Below are 24960 nucleotides of genomic sequence, written 5' to 3'. Positions count from 1 at the left end.
AAGGTTCGTAGAAAATCCAAATGAAAATGATTTTACACGTTGACACGTTGGAAGTGTTTTTGCGCGTGACTATCGATATAAAACTTCAAATTATTATAACTTATAGGCATAATGTGTTCTGGCTTGGTAGTAATCATGGTTTCACACGCAAACCTACTCTCAGAGGTCTATCTGACATTATACATATACGTATATAGATGAAAAGGTCAAGGTTGTATCGTTTCTAAGGCAGGCGAGGCTACGAGGTCATTGGACAGTTGTTTTCTTTTTTATTACTGGTGTTCAAAGTAGAAACAGACTGAAACTGAGACTAAAAATTCTAAGTCAGTCTAGAAGAGATTCGAGTAGTGGTGTTAATAATAATACATGTTATTATAAAAAATCCTATGTTGAGAGTGCATACAGATGAAATGATTATCGAACGCCCTCCGTGGTTCAGTGGTTGAGCGTTGGGCTCACGATCCGGAGGCCCCGGGTTCGAATTCCGGTGGGGACATATCACAAAAATCACTTTGTGATCCCTAGTTTGGTTAGGACATTACAGGCTGATTACTTTATTGTCCGAGAGTAAGACGATCCGTGCTTCGGAAGGCACGTTCATCCGGTGGTCCCGGCTACTACTTACTGATGTAAGTATGTAGTCGTCACATGAGCCATTTCAGGGGCCTTTGGTGGCTCAGCAATAATCCTGACACCAGGGTTGATGAAGTTGGTAATCCACCTTACAACCCACACGACAGAAGAAGATTATCGAAAGCAAAAACATTACGTGCTGATTTTTATTAATTAAAAAGCTGACAAAGACATTTAAATAACAATGGAACGTAATAAAATTGATACATATAAATAAAAAAAAAACTTAATAAAGGCGTCGTTAACACCCTATTTATACGTGGCATAGGCTTCCCGTGTTTAGAAGCACGGAATCATCTTACTTTACCTCTTTTTTTCTATTACTTAGTGATGTTATTTATAATACGATATAGGCCCATTGCCTTTTCCTGCTTATTTAAGTATAATTATCATTTATTTACAATTTATAATCGTGCAATATAGTTTATTTATCTAAACTTTCTATTTATATTACCCTCGCTTCAGTACTTCTCTTCTATCGTGTGGGTTGTGGAGTGGACTACCAACTTCATCAACTCTGGTGTCAGGGTTGTTATTGCCGCCAATGGCATTACATGGCTCATGGCTTTAGAACTGTAAATAATTGATTCAACGCGTATGTAATTATAGCGATATATAAATCTGAATTCGCTCGCTGAATAAATCGTAATTATTTTAAAGTTAGTTTTGGGTCCGTTTACAAATTATCATATTCATACGATGGGATACGGTGGGTAGAACACGTTCAGCTGCTTGTCTTCCCGGGCATGTCGTAAAAACCGACAGAGGGATTGCGTCCTCTAACATGATGGACTAATGTTATGGGCGATAGGCTGATCCCTTATCACCATAAGGTTCATCATATCCATCTTAGGACTTCGTATCAACAGTGGCTGCAAGTTGTCTTTGATTACTTGTGGCTCTGCCCACCCCATTTGGGATTACGGGCGTGAGTTTATGTATGTATGTATGTATGATACGGTGGGTGGGCGCGGGTCCTAAAACAACATGGGTATGCTGAATCGCTCCTGACAAAACGCACCGATCTTATTGGTCGGGTAATTAAACCTCTCTCTCCGTAATAATCATATAATAAACATAATCTCTGCTAAAGTGCTAGTAAAGGTAAACCGGCAGCTGCTTTTGCTGGTATAAATAAATTTATAAGATCACGCACAATTTCAATTAATACGACCCTAACACACCATTTTCGCGCCCAGTAGGGCCGATTAATTCGTTCAAATATTTTTCCTCTCAGACGACGTCCTGAGCCGAGGTTCGCGCCCAACTGGGCACCCTCAGGCCTGTTGTCTTAAATTTTGTACCAGGTCAGAGCGGGTGAATAAACAATAAGTCACGTCAAAAAGAAACATACAATCGCTTTTAATGTTTGAACGAACACCGTATAGTATACACGCCAATCTCGAATATGGAACTTCTCAATAGATATAAAATTTTATTCGCCTGTGATGTTGGCAATGGCAAAGCAACCAGTTCGCGTTTGGATAATATTTTGATGCTCGATAGTGTTGTGCTTAGTATTGTTTGGTAAGTTGTACTTGTAGGTGGGTTAGTTGTACTTGTAGGTGGGTAAGTTGTACTTGTAGTTTACACCCGCATTATTTTAATTTTTAGATATTTCCTCTCTTTATGCCATGTACCTAGTCAAGTTTCTAGTTTAACTTTGTTTTTATTATGCTGCAATAATAGTACCTATATTTGTATTTGTTTATGTTATAAGTACGTTTTATGCAAGGATATTGGTACGGACAAATTACATGTTAAACACAATAATTCAGTTTGAGGTCGCAGGTTCGAATCCAGCACAGGCCTACCAATGATTGTCGAATTTGTTTTCGAATTCATGTTTGGATCAAAAATGATTATCACGTGCTCAGCGGTGAAGGAAACATTGTGAGCAAAGCCAGACTTCTCTTACTTCTCTTACTATCGCGGTATAGGGTTGATGGAGTTGGTAATCCTCCTCACAACCCACACGATAGAAGAAGAAGATCGCTCAATCAACCTTCACCCAGGTTTATGTTCGCTATAATCTGGGAACTATAGATGGGGATTGTAGAGCACATAAACTTAAATCCAATCCAGTCTACAATATGAATTTAAAATTCAATATTATGATTTGTACCGAATATTGAAACGACAATCGACATCGCTTCTCTAGGGGATGCATATAAGGAGCTAAGAGGATTCTAGCAAGCAAGCCAGATTTCCTATTCCAATATATTAAAATTGCTGCAATACTGTAGTCAACATTGCAATATCGGATTAGGGCATTGACCTGAACTGAAATATTTATATTATTTTTGCTATTTCTTTTATTGAAAATATTTTCTATATTTGTTGGACATTTTAGAAATGTAACTAGCTATTTTCTCGCTTTTTTATCCGCGTTGAAATTGGACGTGCGTGATAGGTACTTTCTTTTTAGTTTTTATTTTAAAAGTATACGTATACTTTTTAGGGCGAGATGTTTCTGTACTACGATTTTTGTTTTTAAAACTTTTCAAATATATAATATACTTATTTCAGACGACGCCCTGAGCCGAAGTTCACGCCCAAGTGGGCACCCTCAGGCGCGTTGATTTAACTTTTGTAGCGGGTGAGAGCCGTCAGCTTTTGTCCGGCCAAGTAGTTGTGACCTACAGTCACATGAAAACAGTTACATCCATCTTAGGAGTTTAATAAATGTAGCTAAATAACAATAACAACAGACTATTTAACATAAACAGCTTATATACGTCCCACTGCTAGGCACAGGCCTCCTCTCAATCAACCGGAGGGGGTATGGAGCATATTCCACCACGCTGCTCCACTGCGGGTTGGTGAAGTACAACAACAGACTATTATTACTCTAATGGCGGGCGGAAGGAAAGATAGAAATCACTTTTGCCTAAAAAAGTAGCATGGATAATGCGTGTGATGAGCGTGGCTCTTAAATTATATAAAACACTAGCTTTTGCCCGCGACATCGTTCGCGTGGCGTGTTATAAAAGAGAGATCTTAGTGTGTGAGGGAGTGCATATCAAATTTCAAGCATCTAACTTATGCAGTTTAGATTTTTTCATACAAAGGTTTCTTCCCGCTAACTCCCGTTTCCGTGAGAATTTTTGAAATATACTGTTGCAACTAAGCTTTAAGTTAACTAAGATACCTCCATGCCAAATTTCAAGCGTCTAACTTAAGGGGTTTAGATTATATTAAACATGATAAAATAACACAATGTAATCAATGCAGGGCGCAACGTGATAAAATTATCGATCGAATCAATAAATTTTGTCGAATACGGTAAACTTCTATTTTCCCCTAACATGCGTGCCACGTGATTTTGTTCGTATTTTCAAGAACGACATGACTTATTTGGGTTCTCATTATTAGCACCAATCAACAAAACGATATAATGGTATCGTCAGAATCGATTAAATGACCGTGACATAATTTTATCACGTCGCGCATGTTAGCCCTATTGAAAATATTCGTGAAAAATTCTGGAATATCATCTTTTTTTTTTGACGTGACTTATTGTAGATTTGCCGCAGATGGCATTAACTACTTGGCCGGACAAATGGGGAGCGCTGAAGGCTCTCATCCGGGATATCATCATCATCTCCCTAGCATTTTCCCGTTATTCACAGGGTCCGCTTACCTAACCTGAAGATTTCGCAGGAACGGTTTTTTACACAAGCGACTGCCTGTTTGACCTTTCAACCCGCGAAGGGAACACCAGCCCAATACAGGGTAGGTCACATACCTCCGAAAATACATGATGATGTTTTCCTTCACCGCTGAGCAAGTGATAATCATTTTTGATCCAAACTTGAATTCGAAAACAAATTCGACGATCATTGGTTTAGGTCTGTACTGGATTCGAACCTGTGACCTCAAAGTGAGAGGCAAGCGTTCTACCAACTGGGTTACAACGGATTCGTATTCCGCTTGGGAAAAAATATAGAATATATTTCACAGTAACAATAAAAGGAGGATGAAATAAAACCTGGCGGTCTTTTTAAGCTCTAAATACGCAAATAATGGCACAAAACTGAAAGGGCTTTCGACTTAAGGATGAATAAAATATTGTTCATTACCAGAGACAGTGGCAAAGACTGCTACAATGTAAAACAGAAGGAAATATTCTCATCTTAAATTAAAAGGCTCTTTTGGGTAAATTATTTCGGAGTAGATAAATAATAAGTGTTTTATTGAATTGAATTTTGCTTTTATGTTGGACTGGGAGCGTAATATATAAAAAAAAATCGCCTCCAAACCCTGTTATATAAAAACTAATACAAAATATTATATTTTTGTGAAATTTTGTAGAAGTGTTGCTGGGTGGAACTTGCATCTTCAGAATTCAGATTCCAACCATAGAGCAACACGGACCTCCAGTGGACTGGAATGAGGGATATTTTCCTTCCGGACTCTTGGTCACACCAGGACGATTACGTTCTAGCGTGTCAATTAAAATAATTAAACGAAGAAATATCTTTAGGCCATTTCATTGAAATGTTGAGATAATATCCACAAGCCTTTTTGTTTCATGTCATGTTTCTGTTAAATAAAGTATTATTTCGTAAATAAAATCAATATTAATTTATACGCCGATAAACACAGCACCACTTATAATGACAAGTCAAGATAAAAGGTGTTGTATTGTTAGCGGTGTGACAAACAAGAAAAAAAATCCTGCTAGTCATACTGGTGTGACCACGAGTCCGGAGGGGATATTTTTCCACTCTTGTTATTCGACAGATTGTGAAGTTGGTTTATTTTTTTTAACAGAGCAACCCCTCTCGTCATCATCCGCATCAGGATTAACACAAGAACTTACACGTGATATTAAAGTCGCACTTCGCATAAACCTTTACCGGTTTTTCTTGTTTAGAACGGCGTCTTATTATTAAGAATTGAATTGTGTTTCAGTCTTACAAAGTGATTTCGACAATGCCCACATCGAGAATCGAACCCGGACCTCCACGACGTGAGCCTTACGCTCTAACCACTAGACCACGGAGGCTATTGATTAAGGGGAGGCCTGTGCCCAGTAGTGGGACGTATATAGGCTGTTTATGTATGTAAGTATGAATTGTTTTTCAGATATTGGCCCCGATTCCTGCAGACACCGCCTAATTTTATTTTAAGTTATATCCGTCATTTTCATATCCGTCGAAAAGGAAAGGGACGGATGATTCACAGCTCTTAATTTTAGGAAGAATGAGTAAATTAATGTGTCGGGTTATTGACTGACGTAAAATTTTTAGACGGTTGGTTTAGATTTGTGCTTAAAATTGACGTGTGTTCCATAAATTTTATGCTTGTCGATTACCCGTCCCTTTCCTTTTCGGCGGATAAGAAAATGACAGATTTAACTTAAAATAAAATTAGATGGTATTTACAGGAATTAGCACCATTGAATAAATAAACTAAAAAAAGTGACTGGAAGTTGTATTCTGTTTTGCGGCTCTGCCTTTTGCTTTGAGAACTGTCTAACTAAAATTAAATTAATTTGCAGTCTGCAGGTCTACTTGACAGTTGTGACAATAAAATATGAAATATGTCGGATATGTCACTTTATCACTTAATGATAATTATTCAATAACCTTATTATATTAAGATCATTTTAAAAAATATTTTATTTTTACAAAATAAAAATGCGATTTTTTTATGTGTGTATACTCGAAACACGAGCGGCCATGATTGAGCTTCGTGTGACGTCACATTTCACAAAATAAACAGAAACTATCTGACAGGTTTGAAGTTATACTGTTTGACAGTTTCTTTGCTTATTGAAATGTGACGTCACTGGGCAAAATGTCACGTGACCAACCGAATTTTGAATTTAATGAAGAAAAATAGGTTTTTTTTCTATTGGATAAAGCTATTTCGACAAAATGAAATATTTTAGGAGGCATAAAATAAGCGTCGATCAAAATTCAAAGAAAAAAAGGAATCTTAAAGAAAACTATCGAAACCATAAGAGTGATATTAAAGAATGTACTTACGCGTTTTACGCGCTATAGTAAACAACTACTTACTATGAATGAGAGGTCAATGACCAGTGTCACTGAGATTGTTAAAACTATTATTTTGTTGTAATATTTTAAACATAATATTAAGTACCAATATTGAATAATAATCGTGAAAACACATATGGCGTACATCACCTTAACCCCATGTGGGAAATTTATAACAACAGGAAAATTGCGAAGCAAGCGTAAATATTGATGATTCATCAGTCGAGTATCCTCATCTGGTCAGAAATAACGTGTAAACCCAACAGTGAAGTGTCAAAACACGTACTCGTAAACATATTAGTTACTTTAAGATTAAAATCAGTATTAAAAGTGCCTATAAAATGTGGATCAAATATACCTTTACGGTGTTTGTGACAACCATTGTGTTTGCGTACGAAGAATTCCAAGATATTAGGATCGAAGATGAATTTTACGGCGCTAGAACCAAGTATGACAACATATTTAAGAGTAAAGATGGTAAGTTATACTCTGTGCTCTCTTATATCTTATTTACGTATGGTAAAAAAGAACTCGAAAATCAATAATATAATAAAAAAACGATTTATGTATCTGCAGGTTTAATAACAGTTAAAGAAACATCACCCAGAACTTTATCTCTGGTGTGTTTTGGACCCCTTAAATTTGAAAACGTTATAAAACCTTTTAAGACCATGGTGTCTTTTAAGCAAGTGGCAATAAGAGAGTGTGATATCCCGCCAACACCGATTGTACAATTATTACAAAAACTAAACATTAATGTTACTGCCATCGAAATGTTTATATTGACTGCATCACACATACTACCGTTACCGCCTGGAAACTATACAGAAGGTTTAAACATCCGAACTATATGGGTCCACGAAGAATATACAGACCCTCCTAAAAAGTACCTAAAAGATAATATTGACTTTCTGAAGCCGCTAACAAACTTGACTACACTCATCATATGGGGCCCTGAAGTGCCCCCAATACCAAAAACGACCCGATTAAAAGTCATATCTTTGCAAAAGAACGCGGTGTTAAAGAGTTGGGGAAATTGTGAAGACCTCCGAGAAATTAGCATATACGACTCAGAACCAGGGAGCGTACCAAATGATTGGCCAAAAAATTGTGGAAGGCTAACATCAATACGACTGAAAGCGGCTGCTTATGGGACAGTACAAGCTCTGGAAACTAGTGGCATTGACTCTGGATGTGCAAATCTTCGATCTGTGTCCATGATATATTGCAATTTGGACATTTTGCCGAGCAAAATACTCGAAACTGCTACAAAATTAGATCGCTTAATTTTATCTGGCAACCATTTAGCTGACAACTCATTGTAACTACAATCTTTATTTTATTTTCATAACCTAATTTACTTCAAGACTATAAATAAACATTTTATTAAAAGAGTTATTATATTTTAGGTTACATTTCCCTCGTCTAGAAAATTTAACAGTATTGGATTTATCAAAGAACCAGTTAACCGGTTGGATTTTATTTGATTTAGTACAACAAGTACCTTCACTGCGTCATTTAAATTTAGATGGCAATAATTTTTTAAATCTATTTTGCAACTATGAAACGAGAATCAGTTCCTTTGCGTGTAAGTATTACTTTTAATTTATACCAAGATTTTTACTGCTAGTATATTTTTGCAGCTATGCGTTTATTTTTTCAGCATATCTTCCGAAACTTGAAGAGCTGTCATTAAATAAAATGGCCATCCATCCGGACTGCTTCGAAAGGGCTCATTTTACGAATCTGCAGAAATTGAATTTATTTTCCTCAGAAGAAATTAAACAAATGACGGTAAATATCCGAACGAAATTCAAAATTCCGTATTGTAAAATATAAAATAAAAATGTAGTTTTGTTTCGAACTTTAGTTTGTAGATACATTATGTCCTTGGACTCGACGAATAGAATATACATTAAGTAGTATTGGGTTTTCCTATTTGCAAATCACTCTCATATTTATGGAACGTAAACTTTAAGCATTGTTATAAAATGTACCTTTGTGATTTTTCAGATAAAAAAATTGCCAAAAACCAACGCAACACATTTGGAAGTTGATTTACGTGGTCATCTAATAAAAACAGTATTATATGGAAACAGTCGCGAAACCTGGAGGGTAAAAATCTAATCTTTATTTATTCAAATGCTTTGTAACCGTGGTCCCAAAACAGTTATGCAAGCAAGACATAGTCTGCGCGCTGTTCCCCTTACTCCTTAGTGGCTGACGTCCATTTAAGACTAAAATGAGACCCAGAGTGGCTGAGGTCAGCTTATGATAGAAATTGATGCACGGCGGAAAGTTATCTTTCTGTACGTAAAATTTTTCTTTGTTTTCTATCACCGGGTCAGATTATGCAAAGCTCCCCATTTCGCCCGGCCGAATAATAAGAAGTTCTGATAAAATTATTGTCAGGTCTATAAAGTTAAAAAAATCAAAACAGTCCAAAATGTTCTTTTCAATTTTAGCCTAGCAAATATAACATTTAAAATGTTAAAATCATGTTAATATTGTTTTTTTTTCAGAATAGAATATTCAATTATGAAATAGACAATGGCATCAGAAAAACCAAAATTACGTTATTAATGAGTAAAATAGACTGCGATTGTCAAAATTACTGGTTTGCTCTGGCTGTGCGTCAGAAGCGTGACTTAGTATCAGTACCCGGACTCAAATGTCAGAAATCTGGGAGAAATTTCACGGAAGAACCTATACAAAGCATGGACTGTAAGATTGATAAAGAAGAATTTTGTGTATATAAGACATTGAAAGTGCACAGTCAACCTTATATACCACTGTTCAATATAAGAAATGTGACGCTAGAGTGTCACAACTACAAAGAAATAAAATTTGGGTACTACAAATATAGACAAACCGAGATTGTCAGGCTGAACATTACTGACAATGAAATTACTTCGCTGGAACATATCGGATTTCCGAAGACGCTTCAAGTAAGTTATAAAATGTTATATCAACGTTTGTGAATGTTACTATTTGATATTAATATCACTTGTATCTCCGCACTCCTGCAAGCCCCTCTTCATAAATTCCATCCATCTCTTCTAATGTCTACCCCTTTCCCCGAATCTTTGCACTTGTTTGTTCAAGTACAATAAACGCCTTCTAAAATTTCAATGCAATAATCAAATCTTATCCCTCTAAATCACTGAATTCGATTTTATGAGTTTTGATTATGCTCATGTTTGGATCATAAATAGTAATAGTAATAATAGATGGCATCTGTGGTCCAGTGGTTGAGCGTTGGACTCACGATCCGGAGGCCCCGGGTTCGAATCCCGGTGTGGAGATATTACAAAAATAACTTTGTGATCCCTAGTTTGGTTAGGACATTACAGGCTGATCACCTGATTGTTCAAAAGTAAGATGATCCGTGCTTCGGAAGGCACGTTAAGCCGTTGGTCCCAGTTACTCTTTACTGACGTAAGTAATCGTTACATAAGCGTTGTCAGGAGCATTTGGCGGGTCAATCGTACGTAACCATGATTGATGAGGCTGGTTTTCCACCTCACAACCCACACGATAAGAAGAAGACGCAGTTTCTAGGATATGTGTGTATAGTTTGCGAGGCGTATACACTATACTGTATACATCTACCAACACAGACGTGATCTTATGTTCATATGTGATCATATACAATAAAAAAGGGTCGTGAAGAGATCCACAATTGCAAATTTGTCAGACAATAAGTAAATAATGTATTTTATCCCGATTCTTCAACATGTTTTGTTTCTCTCAACGCCTCATCCATGTCATAACAATTTACAAAATATATCATCTAAATAATCTTGATCAATTTCTATGTTCCAGTGGGTAGATCTGCGAAGAAACAGTTTGTCACGTTTGAATTCAAATGAAACGAACAAACTTTTTGCTCATCCTCATACAAGAATTTGGTTGAGTCGAAATCTGTTCGTCTGTGACTGCGACAATAAGCCAATGCTCGATGCGTTTCATGAGCATCATCATCAGGTAAATAAACTTTTAGTTCTTTTCAAGTCCTGTAGCCCTTGTTGAAGTAATCATAATATTTTCAGTTTGATATGTTTCAGTTTAGGTCGTTTCGATTGCTTGAAAATAAATGTATATTTTTAGATTTTAAAAACAGAAAAAAAAGGTTTACTTTATAAATGTACTTATATACCCAATACAAGGGTATTGGTGGTGGCGGAAAGAGCCACATTGCTTAAGTAGATCAGATAACTTCCAGGCACATTTTGGTAATGGATGGAACCCTAGGATGAATAATAGTAAAAGGATAAGAAGTGCCCATGTCGCTTGTGAATCGTGTAGGAGCGGACATAGTTGCTTGTCGAATTCTAAGACATGCCATGTTAAAAGCTTGTTTTTTATATGATACTACATTGAAAGCATTTAATTTACAGATAGTGGATTTCAATGAGCTGATATGTATAGAGAGCGGAATTCCACTAAGCTCGGTAACGTCGTACGAAGTATGCCAAGACCAACTGCGCATCGCGCTGTCTGTTGGTGGATCGCTAGGAGCACTAACATTGGTAACGCTACTGCTGCTTTGGCGATATCGACTGCCACTGAAGATATACCTTTACTCCCGTGGCATGTGTTTGTTCTGCATTCGAGAAGAGGAAATCGATTCAGACAAGCCGTTCGACGCGTTCCTTTCCTTCGCGCAAGGGGATATTGACTACGTCACACAGAAGTTACTGCCGAAGTTGGAGCATGAACCCAACGTATATAATTTGTGCGTGCACTACAGGGACTGGGTTGTTGGGGACTGGATCCCGGCACAGATCATGCGTTCAGTGAGCCTCTCCAAGCGCACGATCATTCTACTGTCGCGCAACTTCGTCGCGTCGATGTGGGCGTCTTTAGAATTTAGATATGCATTAGCTAGTGCAACAAAGGAGGGTCGCACGAGGTTGATAGTGATTGTCCTAGACGATGTGCTCTCTGAACCTTTGGAGGGTGAACTGCATACATACGTCACATATAACACCTACTTGAGCTGTGACGATCCTTTCTTCTGGGATAAGTTGCGCTATGCGATGCCGCATCGCAAGCATTCATCTAAATACCAAGTGACCACAGGAGTAGGTCACGAAAATATTAAAATGAAATCTTAGAAATTTATTTTCCATTGCCATATTTTTGGTGCAATTAAAATATTTGTATGCTGATTGTTTATATGACTTCTATGAAGTACTAATTGCGTAATTTAGTTCTATATATAGAGATATAGATTTTGAGTATAACATTAGATATAATTTCAAGACTGTTGTATTATTCGTAAAAGATGAATGAGGCTTATACATATATACTGAATAACCTAGTTAAAGTGGTGGCAATAGTTGTATCTACCAAGTAGTTCTTTCACAATTTGCAAAAAATGGTATAAAATAAGAAGCTTCTACCTGACAAAGTTGACACTGAATGTTTGATAACATTTATTTTGGCATTTTCTGTTTTTTGAATTTGGCGTATATAGCTACCTCGCAATTTTAAATTATATGTACTTTTGTATACTCTTTTTAAAAATATCATACATGATAGCGCGACAGCGAAATATTGAAAATCTAAATATTATGTTAACTGTAAACAACACGTGCGGCTAGCAAACAAACAACACCTGCACTTGTTTACGACACACGTGCAAGGTACGGTAGTGGGGACAACCCTTATAAGAAGGCGAGCCGCACGAGTTGTACCATTCTTGTGTCGAACTCCGTACAGAGAACATCCAATAAAAGTAATCCGTGACAGTGAGCCATTGTTTAACTGGCGCTATGCGTCCTCCACAAAGGTTACTGTTACCTTGGGATCAGAGTATAATATTCGTACTCTAACATCAGAAGTAGAGGATCGTCCTGCTGCCCACTCATTATATTGAAAAAGACGGCCACAAAGGATGAAACTAAGTTTCAAATACTCATATTATCTTGATAAGATAATAATCGTGGATCAGGTGTTTAATTAATTAAAACTAAGGCTAAACTTGGAATTGGACCTGAATATAAAAATTGGACCTGGACTTGAGCCGTGGCATATTCATCACAATGTCTATGTACTGTCAGGATCGAGGATAATGGTGCCTACCTGCATTTGAATACTGTTGTTACGGTGAGTCGTTTTCATACTGGAACTTTATTGTTATTGACTTCATTGCTGGGTGTATTTTAATTTTTAATAATGAGGAAATTGATTTCAAATTAACTTGGAAAGTACTATTTCTCTTTATTTTAAAACAAAATTGACGAGACATATTCCCGCAATACGTGTCAATCATAACATAATTCAAACCGCGTTTTCAAATAGGTTTTCATCATCGTCAAATCTTGGTATTTTGGTCTAAAAATGATTTGAATTGGTGCAGACACGCTAACGCTGCGTGGTTTAAGCTGTATTTTCTCACTCCAAGCAATAAAGAAATGAACTTTCGTTAAATTACAACGTGATTTGTAATCTACCGTCATTAATAAAATAATCTTTATAAACCGATTGAAAGAGTCATGTGAATGTGATAATACACCTAGTTATTTTGTTTCATGTGACCACTGCTACATGACGACGAGTGAATGACAAACGGCGAAGGCGTTACAGCATGGCACAGTCTGAGAGTGGCAGCCGTGCCGCGTGTGTGCCGTGTGGTGGTGACTTCGTGGCAGCGTATTGTATACTAAGCTGGCGCTTGATTGCCGATAGCCGCCATTTCTTTTAATAGATTATCAGAATGACCGAACAATCTTCAGAAAGCAAGAAACGTTTCAATTCCAAATGTGCTAAAGTAGAATTATTTCATCCAGGAGACTTTGTGCTTTGTAAAGATACCCAATGGTCTAATAACAAGCTAGGTCCTAAATATTTAGGGTCATATCAAATTGTAAAAATTATTGGCAATAATCGATACGAAATACAAAGTCTTCGTCCTGGACAAAAAAATACTACAATAGCTCATGAACATCTCAGATTAATACCAAACCCGAATTTAGAATGATCCGTGATAGCAGTTTACAATAAATAAAAAAAATGGTTGTAAAGGTCACTTGTCAAAACAAGCCACAAAATAGCCTCTGAGTTCATCGAATATTTCTGAGACTGGAACTGCTGCTAATCCAAGCTACTAAAGCCTCTGAGTTTGGCAAACGTCCCTTTCATCATGATGTTGTTGAAACAAGCTATATTTTCGGCCGCTGAGTTTGACAACTGAACCTTGAGCCAGAACAAGCTTATAAAAATTTAAGCCTCTGAGTCTGGCGAAAAGTAAAATCACCAGAAGCAACAACCAACAAATATCAAAAACAAGCCACAAAATAGCCTCTGAGTTCATCGAATATTTCTGAGACTGGAACTGCTGCTAATCCAAGCAACTAAAGCCTCTGAGTTTGGCAAACGTCCCTTTCACCATGATGTTGTTGAAACAAGCTATATTTTTGGCCGCTGAGTTTGTCAACTCAACTTTCAACCAGAACAAGCTTATAAAATTTAAGCCTCTGAGTCTGGCGAAAAGTAAAAACTATTTGGTTGATTAACATCTTCACCCATTTTAATCCGATCTTTGAACAAATAACGGACTAGGAAACTATTATTTTTTTAATTTGTGAGATCGTATCGATGGAACGATATAGACTTACAACTGGGCGTAACAATGCAATTTAAAGAATGAAACGATTATTATTGAATTTGCCAATTGTAAGCTCGTGTCGATGCACCGATATAGACTTACAACAACTGACTTAACAGCACAAATACTTAGTTACAAATTGAATATGCTACTACAGTGAACTAAAAGATACCCTTGTTTCAGAATAAACGCAAGCTCAGAGCACGAGCTGCGTATCAGTATGGCCGTGATAGCGCGACAGCGAAATATTGAAAATCTAAATATTATGTTAACTGTAAACAACACGTGCGGCTAGCAAACAAACAACACCTGCACTTGTTTACGACACACGTGCAAGGTACGGTAGTGGGGACAACCCTTATAAGAAGGCGAGCCGCACGAGTTGTACCATTCTTGTGTCGAACTCCGTACAGAGAACATCCAATAAAAGTAATCCGTGACAGTGAGCCATTGTTTAACTGGCGCTATGCGTCCTCCACAAAGGTTACTGTTACCTTGGGATCAGAGTATAATATTCGTACTCTAACATACATAATAAATAGTATCTTCATTGGTTTACTGTCACCCTGTAATCCGTTTTATTTTATTTCGAAGAAAAATAACGAATCATTGTAGTATAATGTTAGCATCTGTCTTATTTTTCCTGTTTTATGTTCTTAAACCACCTGGGCTAACATGCACAACGTGACAATTTTTGTCATAGTCATTTTATCGATTTTGACAATATTACGTCGTTTTCTTGATTGGTGCTAACATGGCGAACCAAAAAGTCATGTCATTCTGTTAAAATACAACAACGTGAAAAATTACAGTATTACAGTCTTTTAGCTTGAGTTAGTGTGGATTTGACAAAGGACTCAATACGAAAAGTAAAAATGTTGCCAAATATAAACATTTTCTTTTTCCAAAAAGGTTGCTTTGGTCTCTCGACGTGATGTAAACAATTATCGTGACTGAGACCAGCTTGTCAAGGGCCTTTGGCGGCTCAATAGTAACTCTGACCAGGATTAATGGAGGGAAGAGAAGAAGACCTGTCTAATCACAATTCAGCGGGACTGTCCACCTTAATAGGAATGGTTCATGTTTGCGATTAAGTATTGCAACACCTTATCATGACAGAAGGAAGCCATAGTCCTGATCTCAAGTGCCATACTATAAATAAATGAGAGGTCATTGACCGGTGTAGGTGCCAGTAAAAATGTTAAAACTATTATTTTGTTTTGATATTGTAATATTGTATTAATGTTGTGTACTGTTTAGATAAGAATTGAGAGAATATTTCGCATACATTACCTTAAGACCGGTTGGAAGTTTATAATAACAGGAATATTAAAAAACAAGGTATTTACGTTGATGATTTATCAGTCGACTTTCCTCATCGCGTCAGACACAGACGTGTATATTGTACAGTTTGAGTGTTCAAAAACATTTGCTTCTTTAAGTTGCAAAATATTGTAAAGTGACACAAATGTGGATCAAATATACGTTTACAGTGTTTGTGACGTCCGTTGTGTTTGCGTACGAAGAATTCCAAGATATTAGGATCGAAGATGAATTTTACGGCGCTAGAACCAAGTATCGAAACATATTTAAGAGTAACGATGGTAAGTTATACTCTGTGCTCTCTTATATCTTATTTACGTATGGTTATAATACACGCGTATAACGCGTATATAAAATATAATATATTTATCTTCAGGTTTAATAAAAATTGAAGAAACGTCACCTAGAACTTTATCTCTATCGTGTTTTGGACCCCTTAAAATAGAAAATGTTATAAAACCTTTTAAGACCATGGTGTCTTTTAAGCAAGTGGCAATAAGAGAGTGTGCCATCCCGCCAACACCGATTGTACAATTATTACAAAAACTAAACATTAATGTTACTGCCATCGAAATGTTTATATTGACTGCAACAAACATACGACCTTTACCGCCTGGAAACTATACAGAAGGTTTAAACATCCGAACTATATGGGTCCACGAAGAATTTACAGACCCTCCTAAAAAGTACCTAAAAGATAATATTGACTTTCTGAAGCCGCTAACAAACTTGACTGCACTCATTATATGGGGCCCTGAAGTGCCCCCAATACCAAAAACGACCCGATTAAAAGTCATATCTTTGCAAAAGAACGCGGTGTTAAAGAGTTGGGGAAATTGTGAAGACCTCGGAGAAATTAGCATATACGACTCAGAACCAGGGAGCGTACCAAATGATTGGCCAAAAAATTGTGGAAGGCTAACATCAATACGACTGAAAGCGGCTGCTTATGGGACAGTACAAGCTCTGGAAACTAGTGGCATTGACTCTGGATGTGCAAATCTTCGATCTGTGTCCATGATATACTGCAATTTGGACATTTTGCCGAGAAAAATACTCGAAGCTGTTACAAAATTAGATCGCTTAATTTTATCTGGCAACCATTTAGCTGACAACTCATTGTAACTACAATCTTTATTTTATTTTCATAACCTAATTTACTTCAAGACTATAAATAAACATTTTATTAAAAGAGTTATTATATTTTAGGTTACATTTCCCTCGTCTAGAAAATTTAACAGTATTGGATTTATCAAAGAACCAGTTAACCGGTTGGATTTTATTTGATTTAGTACAACAAGTACCTTCACTGCGTCATTTAAATCTAGATGGCAATAAGTTTTTTAATCTATTTTGCAACTATGAAACGAAAATCAGTTCTTTTGCGTGTAAGTATTAAGAATTATTAGTAGCATTAAGTATTGACCAGTGCGTGTTGCCAGTGATGACCTACGGCAGTGAGACGTGGCCGCTTACTATGGGTCTCGTGAGGAGGCTCGTTGTCGCTCAGCTGGCAATGGAGAACTCGTTCAAATCAGAAATGAGGAGATCCGCAGGAGAACTAAAGTCACCGACATAGCTCGGAGAATTGCAAAGCTGAAGTGGCAGTGGGCAGGACACATAGCGAGGAGAACCGATGGCCGATGGGGCGGAAAGGTTCTAGAATGGCGACCACGTGTCGGACGACGCTCAGTGGGTAGGCCCGCTACAAGGTGGACCGACGATCTGGTGAAGCAGCGCAGGACCGATCGTCGTGGAGATCCTTGGGGGAGGCCTATGTCCAGCAGTGGGCGTCATACGGCTGATGATGATGATGATTAAGTATTATAATATAATTCTAGCAATTATTACACCTCTTGTTCCTCATTCATGTTTGCAGCTACGCCTTTTTTTCAGCATATCTTCCGAAACTTGAAGAGCTATCATTGAATAAAATGGCCATCCATCCGGACTGCTTCGAGAGGGCTCATTTTACGAATCTCCAGAAATTGAATTTATTTTCCACAGAAGAAATTAAAGAAATGACGGTAAATACTCAAAAGAGGGTTCAAAAGTGATTATTCTAACATTATAGCCTGTATCCTCGAAGGCGGTGTATAATATGGGGGTGTTTATTATTTACACCCATTACTCTCCATTTATGTTTAGTCCTAAATAAAAGCGTCCGATCCTATTGACATTTACAAGACGTAAATCTTAGAAACAACGTAATGACAATTATTATTAGAGAAATTCAAAATTCAACTCGTTTTTTAATCGAAAAACGGTGAATATTCCTAATTTTGTTTTGACCATAGACTCGACGAACAGAATATGCAATTTTAAAGGGTACTTACCTGTTCAATTTGCAATTTGCTTTTTTATTTATTTTGCCAGTCTCTAAGTATACATTATACTACTGTTGAACAGGGATGTTCTTAATGAACTGTAACTTCACTATAATAATATGTGAATGCATTAACATCTTCCTTACGTTTTTCAGTTGTCACAGGGTCCACTTACCTATCCTGAACATTTGTAAGGTCAGGTTTTCACAGAAGCGACTGCCTGTCTGACCTTTCAATCCGTGAAGAAAATTCAAAACTATCCTTACCATTACCCAGTTTTAATGTATAGTTAAACAAAACATAATTTATTAAAAATATCTTTTACATCTTTCAGATAGATAAATTACCCAAGACTAATGCAACACACTTGGAAGTGGATTTACGTGGTCATCTAATGAAAACAGTAAAATTTGAAGGCAATGAGAACACCTGGATTGTAAGTAACTAGCACAACTTATAATGAATACTTTGTTAATGTGTTACATTTTAACTGCATTTGACCCACATTCTGTTGCTTTAAGCTTGAGTTCGATTGAAGTCAGAGACGATTTAATATAAGTAGCTATAAGTTGCAATTTTGCAACTGGAGTCCGTCAGCAATGACGCTGTAAACATTAGAACGCGAATTTTATTTTTATAGCTAACATTAGAAGTATAATTAAATGTTATTAAAGCAATGCAATGCAACAAAAAACATTTTATTGCACAAAAGCAGATACAATAAATGAAAAAAACACAAGTAATGTTATTTTTTTCCAGAATAGAACACACAATTGGGACACAGACGATGGCGTTATTAAAACTAAACTTACGTTATTAATGAGTGAAATAGACTGTAATTGTGAAAACTACTGGTTTGCTCTGGCTGTACGTGAGCAGCATAACCTAGTATCAGTCCCGGGGCTCAAATGTCAAAAATCAAAACGAGATTTCACGCAAGAACCTATACAAACCATGGATTGTACGAAGCTTGAACACGATTCTTGTGTTATTGTACTTACAGAAGTGGAAAGTAAACCATACCTCGGTAGAAGAAATGCGACTGTAGATTGTCATAACTCCAACAAAATGCAATTTGGGTATCCAAGACCGTATAGATTTCGAACCAAAATTGTCAGTGTAAACCTTACTGACAATGAAATTACTTCACTGGAAAGTTTCGAATTCCCGAACACGATTCAAGTAAGATACATCATCATCTTTTTTGCTTTCGTTTTCTCAAATACTAAGTCAGCTTTATTAGTAGAATATTTTCATATGTATTTATTCAACATTATTCCGCCTCTGATTTTGCACTGTTGCATATCCCTCTTCACACGCTCTATATATATATAACTTCATACTCAGATCTTTCTTTTCACTTTCTCTTGAGTCTGTCTACGGGTTCAGGTAAAATACAATAATTTTAAATACTCAATGCTCATAATATATTCAATACTATAATTAATTTTACTATGTGGTCACTATTAATGTTGCTGTTGCAATACAGGGAAAATGCTCTAGGAGATCCCCAATAGCAATTTGTTTCCTCTATCTCTAATTAAATTTTCATGATTTTTTATTTATATCAACCCTTGATCCACATAACATCACTATCATCAACTATGTTTTCACTACTTTTATTAATCTGTTTTTATGTTTCAGTGGATAGATCTGCGAAGAAACAGTTTGTCTCGTTTGACTTCAAATGACACGAACAAACTTTTTGCTTATCCTCACACGCGAGTTTGGTTGAGTCGAAATCTGTTCGTCTGTGACTGCGACAACAGGCCAATGCTTGATGCACTTCATGAGCATCATCATCAGGTAAATATACTTTTACTTATTGTTCATCACTTAAAACTTTATTAGACAGATTCAGTTGGACATCCATTTTGGTTTTGGTTCGATTGACAGATTATCTCGAAAGGTATTCAATTTTTAATTAAGCTTTTCAAAAACATAAAGAGCACACGTGTCTGCGAGGGTTGAGCCACAAGTCTGTATAAGAATTGCAGGTACACTTGTCATTGGAATCTCAAAATGAATTATAGTAATTGCCTTACTAGTAAGCAACCTAGCGTCTATTCATCAAGTTGAACCACTAAATACGACGCCCATCATATAAAAAAATAAAAAGGTCGCACTACTCCATCAACCGAATGAATATCAATGTCCATTGTTCTTTTGACCCAATCCAACATACAAGCTACCCATCAAACTATGTGGCACTACATTGAAGACGTTTATGTTACAGATAGTGGATTTCAATGAGCTGATATGTATAGAGAGCGGAATTCCACTAAGCTCGGTAACGTCGTACGAAGTATGCCAAGACCAACTGCGCATCGCGCTGTCTGTTGGTGGATCGCTAGGAGCACTAACATTGGTAACGCTACTGCTGCTTTGGCGATATCGACTGCCACTGAAGATATACCTTTACTCCCGTGGCATGTGTTTGTTCTGCATTCGAGAAGAGGAAATCGATTCAGACAAACCGTTCGACGCGTTCCTTTCCTTCGCCCAAGGGGATATTGACTACGTCACACAGAAGCTACTGCCGAAGTTGGAGGGTGAACCCAACTTATATAACTTGTGCGTGCACTACAGAGACTGGGTTGTTGGGGACTGGATCCCGGCACAGATCATGCGTTCAGTGAGCCTCTCCAAGCGCACGATCATTCTGCTGTCGCGCAACTTCGTCGCGTCGATGTGGGCGTCTTTAGAGTTTAGATATGCGTTAGCTAGTGCAACAAAGGAGGGTCGCACGAGGTTGATAGTGATTGTCCTAGACGATGTGCTCTCTGAACCTTTAGAGGGTGAACTGCATACATACGTCACATTTAACACCTACTTGAGCTGTGACGATCCTTTCTTCTGGGATAAGTTGCGTTATGCGATGCCGCATCGCAAGCATTCACCTAAATACCAAGTGACCACAGGAGTTAGTCATGAAAATATCGAAATGTGAAGTTGTATTTTGATGTTCCTTGTATTCTAAGACTGCAAGATAATATGTAATATGAATGAATATGAATAGTTTTATATTGTTTCGAAATGAATTTTAACATTGGATATTTTTTTCAAGACTGCTAATATTAATTTAATATTTTTGAGAAATAAAGTTATTATATTTTTATTGTCGATTTTAGGGTGGCGTTTCATCGCAGCCAAAGTTTAGTAATTAGAAATATGAAATAGCACTTCTAATACATTTTACCGATTAATCCTATAGATGTCTGTATTATTTTCCCGAAAAGCCTGTCGCTTCCAATCGAATCAAAAAGATGGACGTACTTACGTTCTCACTCAATGCGAGTACCGGCGTACCGTTTCTCTTACCTGAAAAGGAAATAAAATGCCATTAGTACATTCAATCTGCTACAAGGAAAATGTTAGTCGTAAGAGATAAAGAACACTGAGTCGAGTTTCTTTTTGTCTAACATTAAGAATATTACTTCAATAAAATAAAAAATAAACAGTGTGTGTATAGGCTCTTTATGTTGTGTATGTACAATCAAAGGGCTTACATATCGCCAAGCGAACGCCTCTTCTTCATTAAAGATAAAAAAGAACATAACTTGAATAAAAAAAATAAAAATAGTACAATCAACCAAGTCGCCAAGGGACTAAAGAGTCTTCTTCAATAAAGATGAAAAAAAAAAAAAATATTACGATAAATCAAATAGCAATACGTTCCATTTATAAACATAGGGAAAATCATGGAATCCATCCGTATGTTCTTTGAAAATACTGCATGTTGTTAAAAAAATTAGCTCTGTAATATATTTACTACTCTACTAGTCACACAGACCATTGGAAACCTAGACTAACAGTGGTTATGGTCAAATGTTCAAATGTGGTTATGTCCTACGCTAACAGTGGTTTTGTTCAAAAAGAAGCGTTTAAGGTCTTGTGCCGAAGTTTTTCTTGCAGTTTTTTTTCCTCAGCTATACAGGTTGTAAGAAGCTGCAGTAATTTTAGGTGGATCAGACGTTCGTTACGTAAAAAAATTACAATTAAAAGTGTAACTATGTTACTTACTGAATAAATAAATTTTTGAATTTGAATTTGAGTTGTACTTATTAAATTAGATAAAAAATAAAAGTGTATATAAAATAATTATGTGTACTAAAACATGAAACTTACTTAGACCTTTAGGATTGGATTGGGGTGAGGTAAACCTAGCTCAGCCGCTGTTAGGGAGCGGAGAATTGCCGCTCTATACAGGGTATCTAAATTATTATTTATACACGGTGTTAGTGACATCGTAACGAATACCGAGGGGGATGTTTCAGACCATGATTCTGAGTTGATATCAAGTGGAATTTCCTGTCGGAAAATTTATGATAATTTTAGTGTTTTTTTTTTCAATTATTTTCAGTTCCATACTTTTGCGACAGAAAGTTCTACTTGATATCAACTCAGAATCATGGTCTGAATCATCCCCCTCAGTATTCGTTACGATGTCACTAACACCATGTATATCATACTTATATAACCAAACAAAAATAACGACACGCTTGAAAAATCATGGTGAATCTGCCATTTTCACCGTATTTCCCAGTATATTAATACATCAATGGTATAATCCACTCCTCAGAGAACGCCCTGACTTGAGATTCGCGCCCAACTGGGCACCGTTAGGCCTGTTGTCTTAAATTCTTCCGGCTAAGTAGTCAATGCCATTTGCGGAAAATCTACAATAACTCACGTAAAATAAAAACAAAAAACGTATTATCCATATACTTAATTACTTCGCATACTGCAAAAACTGATGTAAAGCAGGGCGTTTGACTTGCCTGACAGAGTTGTCACTGTGTGATTGATTGCAGGCTCTAAAGGAGGCTTTATATGTCCTTAGATATCTTTATCGCCAATGTTGGCGGTTTGAAAAGTTACGCTACATTTTAGCATGGGCTGTAAAGGCATAGCAAAAAAAGATCAGATGGCACAGTCTCTACTAAACGTTGTGCGCTCTGATGGACCGAGAAACAAAAAAAAAAGAATACGTTCATGCACACACATACACTAACCATTAAAAATTGTAGAGATTGTAATTTATTGCCACCTACAGAACACTGGCACTCAAATGACAAGTGTTAAATATACCTAGCCTAGTTTGGGAGGCCATTTTTGTTTCTTATGTACAGTATTTATTTTGTAGATCCTTTGCTGTACCTACTTTTTATTTCATTAATTTTTTTGATATTATTATTATCCAATCGAGCACGTTTAGACAGTCGACTAAAGTTGGTATTCACTATTGGAAGGACTCGCACTGCGTAACCAATTAAGAAAAAATAAGGTGTCAAAGTGAGCACGAACCTCAGCTCAAAATTATGGATTCTCCATATTATGCGACCATTTTACAACTTGCAATGTAATTTGCAATGTAAGGTAAAGCCTCTTTAGACCATCAGAGTAAGTATTTTCTAGGAAAGATGTTAGAAAGAAGGCGGAACCCCGTGAGCCTAAAGCGAAGAAGAGAATATGTCGACGTCGCGACCTGATGGGCTGTCATTATGACTAAAGGCCGCTCGGGCGATTAAATATACTAGATTTACTGTTTTCTTTTTACTATGGTTGAGGCGAATGTGCTCAGGGGCGATGTAGCGAAGACGGGCAGTTTATCAAGTCGCTTACCCGTCAACCCTTCTATTTTATACGTGTCTATCTAAACATACACGTATAATAAACGTTGAGTTGGTTGTAAAATATCGGCGTTCAATAAAATACGGGTAGCCAAGTCTATTTTATTTACTTGGTTCATTAAATAAATATTTTTCACTAAATTTCTGTTGACGATATATTTTGCAGGTACTAAGCTCTGGGTTCCTGAAGCATGCTGATGTGACAATTGAGCCAACATTTTTACGTTTTTGTTTATCACGTAACCTATAGCCTATAGCCATAAATTAGGGAATAACTACGTATAGAACGCACACTCACGTGAGCGGTGGTATCCCAGTTCGTAGAAGAATATGATATGATATGAAATTTGCCGCAAATTGTGTTATCGAAATAAAGTAAGCAAAATAATTATATTAATAGCGAAGGTGGTGTGTCATTCATACAATACATAGTAGTTAATATAATTGGCTAGTTTCCAGCTAGTCAAATCAATTACTTTTTATTAAACGTCAAAACTCGAAATTACTATGGAAGTTTCCAGCTAGTCAAATCAATTACTTTTTATTAAACGTCAAAACTCGAAATTACTATGGAATTTGTATGAAAAAGCACGCTGTGACGTCATGGGAAACCGTAATAAAATGTGGAATTTATTATTACTTTTTTCTTGTTTAAAATTCATAAATAAGTTAAATAGAAAAAAGAAAATGTTTTTCGTTAGTCTTAGATGTGTCTTTATTTAGTAATCAGAATTTATTTAATTATTTATTTATTTATTTTTAATTTCATTTCATAATTTATCTTGAACCTAGAACACACCCAATTCCATGGAGTCCTATGTAAGTAAAGTAGAATCTATTATCCTCGGAAAAGCTATTAGAACTAAAAACAGTAGGCCACCCTACTCAAGCTGAGGTAGTAAAATTCTGTGTTTTCGATTTTCAAAAAGGGTAAACAAAAGCGTGGGATCGGTTCGGTGTGCATAATCCTTTATAACACGCCCTTTAAAACTAGACACAAGTTGAAAACTTGAAATACATAAATTAAAAGTACTGTTTCAAATAACAATTAAGTGTTTTAGAAAATTAAAAGGAAACTTCATAGACTTTTATGATAGTTGTGTATTGAAAGTACTTATGTTTCTAGAACCTATTCGAAATTTAGTTTGATTGCTTACTAAGTATTATAGTTTTTTACTATTTTGCGGGTAGTCTGGTAAATAAATAATCACAATAAATTCACCATCCCCCTAGCATTATCCCGTTTTTCACAAGGTCCGCAGCGCTTACTTAACCCAAAGATTTGACAGGTCGGGTTCTTTACAGAGGCGACTGCCTGTCTGGCCTTCCAACCCGCGAAGGAAAAACCAGCACAATACAGATTAAGTCACATACCTAAGAAAATGCATTGAGAATGTGGGTTTTCTCACGATGTTTCTCTT

At 36.6% G+C, this 24960-nt stretch overlaps 2 protein-coding genes across 6 annotated transcripts in view; one reads left to right on the top strand and one right to left on the bottom strand.

The window, feature by feature from the left end:
• LOC126374417 (hemicentin-2-like) overlaps positions 1-24960 on the bottom strand; it is a 418670-nt gene that overhangs the window by 167137 nt on the left and 226573 nt on the right. The window lies entirely within an intron of this gene.
• On the top strand, positions 6878-21632 carry LOC126374310 (protein toll-like). Of its 4 annotated transcripts, XM_050020857.1 has the most exons (9): positions 6878-7118; positions 7218-7962; positions 8051-8229; positions 8305-8435; positions 8655-8756; positions 9164-9589; positions 10467-10628; positions 11042-11634; positions 20736-21632. In XM_050020857.1, exons 1-9 carry the CDS (start codon positions 6983-6985, stop codon positions 20854-20856), a joined length of 2595 nt encoding a protein of 864 aa, XP_049876814.1. In that variant the 5' UTR covers positions 6878-6982; the 3' UTR covers positions 20857-21632. The 4 variants fall into 4 exon arrangements, with proteins under 4 accessions (XP_049876814.1, XP_049876813.1, XP_049876815.1 ...); XM_050020856.1 differs by lacking the exon at positions 20736-21632 and having other exon boundaries at positions 11042-11860; XM_050020858.1 differs by lacking the exons at positions 6878-7118; positions 7218-7962; positions 8051-8229; ... (3 more) ...; positions 10467-10628; positions 11042-11634 and adding exons at positions 14793-15860; positions 15956-16700; positions 16789-16967; ... (2 more) ...; positions 18666-19088; positions 19551-19712 and having other exon boundaries at positions 20143-21632.

The sequence above is a fragment of the Pectinophora gossypiella genome, chromosome 17 (genome assembly GCF_024362695.1).
Source record: "Pectinophora gossypiella chromosome 17, ilPecGoss1.1, whole genome shotgun sequence".
Classification (NCBI taxonomy): Eukaryota; Metazoa; Arthropoda; class Insecta; order Lepidoptera; family Gelechiidae; genus Pectinophora; species Pectinophora gossypiella.
Note: the sequence above shows the minus strand (reverse complement) of the source record. Positions and strands in the feature narration are given on the sequence as shown.